Source organism: Sinohyriopsis cumingii, chromosome 7 (assembly GCF_028554795.1).
Source record: "Sinohyriopsis cumingii isolate HCF-2022 chromosome 7, ASM2855479v2, whole genome shotgun sequence".
Classification (NCBI taxonomy): Eukaryota; Metazoa; Mollusca; class Bivalvia; order Unionida; family Unionidae; genus Sinohyriopsis; species Sinohyriopsis cumingii.
Window position 1 is genome coordinate 74,281,428 of NC_142967.1, and position 9,332 is coordinate 74,290,759.

At 36.6% G+C, this 9,332-nt stretch overlaps 1 protein-coding gene across 3 annotated transcripts in view; it reads left to right on the top strand.

The window, feature by feature from the left end:
- The window catches only part of LOC149795523 (dopamine receptor 2-like), a 172,648-nt gene extending 163,865 nt beyond the window's left edge, over positions 1–8,783 (top strand). For all 3 annotated transcript variants that reach the window (XM_089965329.1, XM_089965328.1, XM_089965330.1), the window contains exon 2: positions 476–8,783. In XM_089965329.1, the coding sequence (XP_089821455.1) occupies positions 1,032–2,420 (1,389 nt within the window). In that variant the 5' untranslated portion in view covers positions 476–1,031 and the 3' untranslated portion in view covers positions 2,421–8,783. The remainder of the gene's footprint in view (positions 1–475) is intronic.
- Positions 8,784–9,332: the final 549 nt, after the last annotated feature.

The following is a 9,332-nucleotide window of genomic DNA, read 5'->3' on the forward strand; positions in this document are numbered from 1 at the left end:
TGATGCACAAATCATATAATTTTATAAAAGAGTTCAAACTCTGGACTTATTTTCTCCTGTGTTTGCTAAATGCTCTTCAGTTCATGGGCCTCTAAATTTGAAGATCATTATTCACTATGTGGTTGGACCAAAGTGTTCCTAATTATTTCGGTCGGTTAAACATTCCAACATTATATCTTCGATCCATTTTTGTTTATAACAATCATACTTGAAAGTAATTTAATGTGAACAGAACTGAAGGAAAACTTCATAATTAAATAATGGGGCTTTTCAGTTTAAAATGTTTTATCTGAATCTTTCTTCTTCATAGAAATGCTTTTCTTTAAAACAAATAGAAATCGAGTGTTTTGATATACTATTACCAGTATATAATTAAATCTAACATAATCTATTAGTCACTGTCTGATGGTAAAAGTGTTAAATTATTTTCCATATTGAGTGTATACCAAAGAAAATTCTTTTTTTTTTGTTTCAGATACCAACTGTCTCATTTGTCAGTCCTGATAATAAAAATTCCAGTAAAACAAAAATAAAACAAAACAATAGCTGATGAGCATGGTTCCAAATTGATGACAGGACAAATGTGGAAAGTGGTTCCAAATTGATGACAGGACAAATGTGGAAAGTGAACCCATCGAGACAGTTTCCAATCAAGGAAGACCTTCCATTGAAGAGAAAAGAAGTGTTTTAACCGCTGTGTCTTACATATTTTAGACAGTGAGGTTATGATATATCATACCCATCGAAGATTACTTTCAGATCATTATTTAAAGTAGAAACATAAACGCGATTTTTAAGTAACATCTACTTTATGAGTTTGCATACATGATCTTCAATGTCAAGCTGACGAGAGACGAATACTGTTTTTAGCTGAAAAAGCGTGTGCTCCTTCTCTCGAAGATAAAAGCATCGTTGACCGTACACGTTACCCAAGCATTCAGTCTTTAGATCTCTATACTGCTTAAGCACCCCTGAATTTTTTTAAGGGGATTTAAATTAATGTTTTTCACTGCGTTCATTTGGATTACCACATGCTGGCAAAAGGGAATTATTCGTTCTCGTACGAAGATATCGACACGGAACATATCTTAGAACCGACATTCCTCAGTAATTTTGCACTGACTGTTGCAAATACTTCCAATGGATCAATGCTGACGAATATGTCAGACGAAACGACGTTGAAGGTAAAAGAGTGGCGAATTGCGGTTGGAGTTGTTTTATCAATTTTCTCTTTAGTTACCATCGTGGGAAATCTACTCGTCATAGTCGCTGTCGTGAAAGAGGTGTACCTTCGGACAGTCACGAACTACATGATCGTTTCCTTAGCAACAGCTGACCTAATGGTTGGGAGCATAGTGATGCCCTTCAGTATTAGCCATGAGGTGTCTAATCAGGTTTGGTTCTATGGCGTCGAATGGTGCGATCTATGGCATTCATTTGATGTTTTGGCCAGTACCGCCTCAATACTGAACCTTTGTATTATATCTCTGGATAGGTACTGGGCGATAACAAACCCAATAGAGTATCCTAGCCGCATGTCCACCTGCAAAGTGTCTATTCTGATCACGTTTGCGTGGCTTTGCTCGGCGGGAATATCTTTTCCCGCCATTGCGTGGTGGAAAGCAGTGACCCCACCCGATATGCCTGACAAGAGATGCATGTTTACGGAGGATAGTGTCTATTTGATAATTTCTTCACTTATATCGTTTTATTGCCCAACAATAGTAATGATATTTGTTTACGCCAAAATTTACAGAGCTGCAACTGAGCAGACGAAAAGCATAAAGACCGGGACAAAGATCATGACATCATCACGGCTGTTTGGACCTGGTGGAGTAATGACCTTGAGAATTCACAGAGGGAGACCCAAAAGGGTAGAAACTCCATCTGACACGCGTGTGCTTCGACATGATAGTGACAGTGAAACTGAGAATGTAATGCACAACACTTCAGCCGATTGTCATTCGCTCTCTCCGAACCAGTCACCCAATCATGAGGCTCATGGGGATCACAAAACTGTAAAATTCATCACAAAGCGTCTACGTCATCTTGCAATCACAAAACGCTTAACGAAATTTGCCAGGGAAAAGAAAGCGGCCAAAACTCTCGGAATTGTAGTGGGTGTATTCATCATATGTTGGTTGCCATTCTTTATAACTAATACATTGTTTGGAATATGTAAGGCGAATTGTGTAATACTTACAGACATTCTTTTCCCAGTGTTTACATGGTTGGGATATATCAACTCCGGAGTCAATCCAATAATATACGCTTTATCCATGAGAGATTTTAGAAGAGCTTTTGGAAAAATAATATTTGTGTGCTGCCCGAAGTATCTATATTCTCGTAATAGAAGGCGACAAAACAGTAGGGATCAAACAAACACTGCATCAAGTTTTGTGACTACGGGTGTGCTTTGACATTCAAATGACACGGTCGTATTTTCCTGTTATTAATGAGCAGAGTGCATCATAAACGACCTTGGCCAAATAATTATTATGATATAATGTTTATAGCTACAGGTGAAAAAGTGGAACGTATGCAATAATCTGACATTACATGGAGTGTGAGTGAGCGTTTTCTTGAAACCGCTTCAGCTTATCACTAGAATATTTACCAGAGTTGTCGGCTAAATTTAGACATAGTATTGTAACTTAAGTGTCTAGAATATAAATCGTTTATTTGTAACTGTTAAATGCTTACTTGTAAAATGGAAAATGCAAACGATTACATGCAGTATAAGGATCAAATATAACTTTTCTTGAGCTACTTCAACCAGTGCGCATGTAATTTTTTCCTTCTTTACACGCAGCCCTTTTCACGTTATAGCACATTTAATAACACGCAGTGCCAAGTCATGGTGGTTTTCCTAAAACAGACATATAGTTTGTGAATCCTTTTTACCAAGCCTTGGCAAATAGTTTGCCTAATTATATAGCCATTTCTTTAATGGTCATGCGCTAATGACCCCATTTGAATGATCGCATATAGCTACCCCCTCCAACGCAAAATATACAAGCCATACAATATTCTGAAAGATTTTAAAATATTTCCATAACCATTGGCCTAAAATTGTATCATGAAAACAAAGACCTGAGTTTGTAGTCTTAGTAATACAGACATACAATCTTTTCGGTCTTAGTAGTACAGACATACACTCTTTTCGTTCTTAGTAGTAAAGAGATACACTCTTTTCGGTCTTAGTAGTACAGATATACACTCTGTTCGGTCTTAGTAGTATAGACATACACTTCTTCGGTCCTTGTTGTTGTTGTTGTTGTAGGGTTTAACGCCATATGTCAGCACACGATAGGTTATACATGGCGGCCAGTATTAATGGTGGAGGAAGAACCCAGGAAAACCCCGGAAAGAACCACCGACCCACGAGAAGCTACTGGCAAGTTTTCTCACATACCCACATTTGCTGAATCTGACATTCGATCCCACGCAGACAGAGGTGAGATGGCAGTGATCCGTAACGGAGAGCGCTTTAGACCACTCGGCCACTCGGGGCCCCGGTCTTTGTACTACAGACATACACTCTTTTCGATCATATCGCAGTAAAAATGTTGCACAAAAGGCACAAATAAGAGTTTGCTGAAAATTTATTTCCCTGTTGAAATACTGCTTTACATGTCTGGATTTGTATTGTTTGATTTCAGGCACATGTCCTCCCACTTCTCTTAACTGACAAGAAATGACCCATATCTGTCAATAAAGATCACCAAAAAACGCCATCAAAGGAAACTGGTGGCCTTGTCATGGTTCGCAGGTGATTCTTCTCTTGGAAATACTAGTGTTCTTGGACAAGGACAGTTATTGAAATTTACACAGAATTCAAACACTGGAATATTGTTTTCTGTGATTCACCACAGAACTGGTGACACATCAATACGCCGCTGACCAAAGCATACGTAATCATCTTGCATTTTTTATTTCAACGGGATTCGAACTCAGTTTTATTAGGACATTTTCGTTTATAGGACTTCTATTTTATTTTTAATTCTTGGATTAATTTTGGATTTAATTTGTAAAAATGTAAGTTCCTTTTCTCAGTTTTAATTTGTTTTCCTAGGGAAATAAATTATTTGTTAAATTTTACAAAGCTTGTTGTCTTCACTTTTTGTTAGAGCCTAAACACGTAACAAGGAAAATTGGGCGTTCGTCCTTAGAATACATTAATTTCGGCTAAAATATTTTAGAACACTTTGTTTTTGAAATTCCCCTTTTTTTTGAAATTTTTGGTTTTAAATCCCAATCAATATTTTTCATTTTTAGAAATCTTTAGTGAAATGAACAGGCTTTTTTGGAATATCATTAAAATAGAGAATTTTTGTAAATCTACCCAGGAGTCGTTATAAATTTTGAAAATGGAAGAATAACTAACAAATGTGGAATTAGAGATAAGACAGGTTCAGTTTCAGATAGAAATGATACAATGGAAAGAAAAAGGGAGGAAAGACAGATGCAATTAGAAAAAGAAAAAGACGATATGCTGATGCAAATGCAAAGAGAAAAGGAAGAAAGGGGATTTGAAATTAGGTTAAAAGTATTAGAGCTGGTAAAAGGAAAACACTCCCCTACATTTGATGTTTTAAGAAATATCAACTTGGTATCCCTATTCCTGAAAAAAGTAGACAAATATTTTCCTTATTTAGACAAAATTTCTGAAAATATGAAGTGGCCAAAAGAGTACTGGACCCTACTGTTACAATGTATACCCACTGGTAAAGCTCGTGATATTTACATTCCACTGTCACTAGAGCAGAGCGCTGACTAGGATGTAGTTAAGGACTATATCTTGAAGGGATCCTATTAAATCAACTGAATATACCTATGGCGAACTTGCATGGGAAAAGCACGACAATTTTATACGTGGTGCTCCTCAAAAAGGTTAATTGAGAGTACAGAAGTCACAGATAATTCATATTGGTTAAAGAGTTCAAGAACCATGTCCATAGTGACATTGAGGCTGGTCTGGATGAACATATGATCGAAACTTTGGAAAATGCTGCTCCTACTGTTGACGAGTATTCTTTAACTCATAAAATTACTTTTGTCGGCAAGACTTTAACTAAGCAGTCTTCTGGTCGAAACGTATCTCAGCCTAATACAATCCATTCTAAAATTCATGCTGGCACAACTTTTAGAAATCAAGCTTCTGATAAGTTTGATTAAAAAAAGCCTTGTCTCTTCTTACTTGTATTTATTGCAAGAAGAAAGGACACGTTATTTATGATTGCTACAAACTGAAAAATAAGCATCTGAATCAAGACAGACCTATTCCAAATGCTCATATTTCTAGGAGGTCACGGTCACGGTCATGTATTGAAAGATATTTCATTTGTTGGGTCTAATCAACCCCAGTCTTATTTGATTATGGAGAATTATCAACCATTCATGTCGAAGGGTTCTATATCACTCTTAGGTTATTCGGCCAATCCTATCCCTATTAAAATTTTATGGGACACAGGCGATTATCATACTCTTTTATTATCGGGTCCTTTGCCTATTTCTGAAAAATCTTCTTTAATGAAGCCTAGTTTTATTCAGGGAGTAGAGTGCGGCTGTGTTAATGTTCCTCTCCATTGTGTAAATTTGTTATCAGACTTAGTTTCAGGACCCGTTACAGTCGGAATGGTCTCTGTTTTACCCGTTGAGGGTATCCATTTATTACTAGGCAACGACGTAGTTGGAGATACGTTTGTGGTTAATCCACATGTAATTGCCAAGCCTTGTTTGGATCAGAAAGTTGATTATATTAAAAAAGAACTCCCTGCTTTATATCCAACTTGTGCAGTTGCTAGAGCTATGGCAGAGAATGATCTTGCGAATGGTGTTGATCAGGAAAGTATTCCTTTAGCTGACACATGTATTTCTCAGGCTTTTGATGAGGTTACTTTCACTCGTTGTTTGAATCAATCAAAAGGTATTTATCACAGTGATCTTTTAACTACTCATTCTCTTTATTCTAATCATGGTGATAAACGAAAATCACTTGACGTCGAACAGAAAAAGATCCTGAGATCTCCTGTTTATTTCAAAGGGCCAATAGTGAAACTGAGGCCACTGAAGTACGTGTCTGCTATTTAATTAAAACGAACTTATGAGACAATGGAGACCTCCCGAGGTACCTGCTGGTGACGAGTGGTCAGTGAACTATCAATTTATAGTTCCTAAATCGTACAGACAGGAAATCCTTAGTCTGGCCCATGAAACTCCTTTGCTGGTCGTTTAGGGATTCATAAGACTTATCACAAGATCTTCAATCACTTCTATTGGCCAAAAATCAAAAGTGATGTTTGTAAATACTGCAGAGCTTGTTATACTTGACAAATGGTAGGAAAACCCAATCAGAAAATTCATAAGGCTCATTTACAACCTATTCCTGCATTTGACGAACCATTTAGAAAAATGATGGCAGATTGTGTTGGTCCCTTACCTAAGACCAACTCAGGTAACCAATACTTGTTGACCATACTGTGTGTGTCAACAAGGTTCCCAGAGGCACTTCCTTTGAGGAATATTAAATATAAAACAATAGTAAAAGCTTCATTAAAGTATTGTTTACTCAATTTGGTCTTCCCAAATTTGTCCAACCGGGCCAAGGGTCAAACATTAGGTCAAAATTTCCAGGTAATTATGCTTGAATTTGGCATTCAGCAATTCGGGTTAACATGGAAATTACTGTTCGACAGAACTATACTAGAGATAACTTTTTAGTCTGTTAATAGAGTTCTGTCTCTCTTGCTCATTCTTCACAATTTTCATTAGTTTAGGCATTACGTTCCTTACAAATTTAAGAAGAAAATGAATGAACTAAATATTAATAAAAGTACTCCTAGGATCTAAATAAATGAAAGGAGTATCAGTATGTTGAGAGAGATAGCCAGGTTAATTATGCAATTAATTTAGTTTTAACCGTCCTACTCATTGAAGGTTTAAGAGAAGGAATACCATCGGATTCTACTGATTTTAAGAGCGAAAAATGTTTAGAATTCAGAAATTATGAATGATCTGGACCAGAAACTTTCACATTTGCAACAGCAATTATTTGAATATATGTACTTATTTCCGGATGTTTCTTCAAAAACGAAGAAAATATTCCATGAGACGTTGAAGTTGTAAATTCCCTACCTCTGAAACAACATCCATACAGGATGAACCCTCTTAAACAGGAATACTTGAGAAAAGGAATTTAGTACTTACTGGAGAATGATTTAATAGAGCCCAGTAAAAGTGACTGGAGCTCACCAACTATACTTGTTCCGAAAACAGATACAATTATCCGTATGTGTACTGATCATAGAAAGGTGAACACTGTGACTATAACAGATTCATTTCCCATTACCAAGAGTCGATGCTTGCATTAATAAAATCGGAAATGCAAAGAATGTCACCAAATTTGACTTTCTCAAAGGACTTTGGCAAATTCCACTGACGGAAAGAGCAAAGAAAATTTCGGAATTCGTGACTCCAGATGGACTTTATCGATATAAAGTGATGCCGTTTGCAATGAAAGGTTCGCCAAGTACTTTTCAACGTCTAATGACTATGATTATCTCTAGTCTAGATAATCGTGATGCTTATATCGATGATATCATCATCTACAACGGCACTAGGGGAAGTACATTTAGTAACAATTAGTAAATTCTTTGAGTCTCACTGATGCAAGTTTGACAATTAATGTATCAAAAAGTCAGTTCTGCCGTGTTAGTGTAACATTTCTAGGACATATCGTGGGACATGGACAAGTTTAACCTATATATGCTAAGGTCAAGACTATATCTGAATTCCGTGTGCCTGTTAGTAAAAAGCAACGATTCGATATTTAGGTATGGCTGATACTATCGGAAGTTTTGTTCCAATTTTTCTACAACTGCTAAATAATATTGAACCTTTTAATAATAGCATATCAACAGTTACGTCGGTGTATCATACATCCACTTTCATTTGCATCGTGTCACTGGTGTACATCAATCAATGTAACTTGAATGTAGTCCCTTAATTTTACTTTCTAAGAGCCGCATTTTTGCAGCTAACGTTATCCCTAATCTGACGGTTCATGAGATCAATGTTATGGCATAGTCATTAAAATATATATACTTTGGTAATACTGTTATGCAAATACAGTGATGGCAATGCCAGACAAATAAATGTAGCAATATGTTCTGTGATGGCAATACCAGCAAATGAATGTTGCAATAAGTTATGTGATGGCAATGCCAGACAAATATATGTAGTAATAAGTTGTGACGGCAATGCCATACAAATAAATGTAGCACTAATTCATCTGATGGCAATGTCAGACAAATAAATGTCGCAATAAGTTATCTGATGGCAATGCCAGACAAATAAATGTAGCAATATGTTCTGTGATGGCAATACCAGCAAATGAATGTTGCAATAAGTTATGTGATGGCAATGCCAGACAAATATATGTAGTAATAAGTTGTGACGGCAATGCCATACAAATAAATGTAGCACTAATTCATCTGATGGCAATGTCAGACAAATAAATGTCGCAATAAGTCATCTGATGGCAATGCCAGACAAATAAACGTAGCAATAAGTTATGTGACGGCAATGCCAGATAAATAAATGTAGCAATAAGTTGTGATAGTAATGCCAGACAAATAAATGTAGCAATAAGTTATCTGATGGCAATGTCAGACTAATAAATGTGGCAATATGTTCTCTGATTGCAATGTGAGACAAATATATGTAGCAATAAGCTCTGTTAAAGCAATATCAGATCAATAAATGTAGCTATCAGTACTGTGCTTCCGTGTCAAGACAATCACATCAACACATATTAATGACTTCGTTTCATTTTTTCTTTTGACTCGCAAGCTTGTACCTCTTCTGGTCAATTCCATATCGAGCAAGCCTCAGTGGCAAAGTGCTAGCTTGCCTGACTTGTGACCAGAAGGGTGTGGAATTGAAACTTGTCCTGTCCAGGACAGATGAGCTTCTGTGATGTGTCTCTGTGTGATACAGTTTATTCCAACTGCCTCAGCATCATATAAATCTTTTGTGTGTTGATGCGCCTTGTACAGCAACGATCCATTCCCTCGACGCATCCGGTCTAAAAATAAATTCCTAATGTGTATTGATAACGTTTCGATTATTCATTGATTTGAAGAGTCAAGGGTCCGAAACAAAGGTTTAATGGCTCTAAGGTTTAGTGGTCCAAAGGAGCATTAATCCGAAGGTTCGATGGTCTAAAAGAAGGCTTCAGTCTTCCGAAGGTTCTACGATCCGAAGGTGCGTTAGTCTGGAGCAATAAAAATGCATTCGAAATATTGAATGTTCGATTTAATGAACCATTT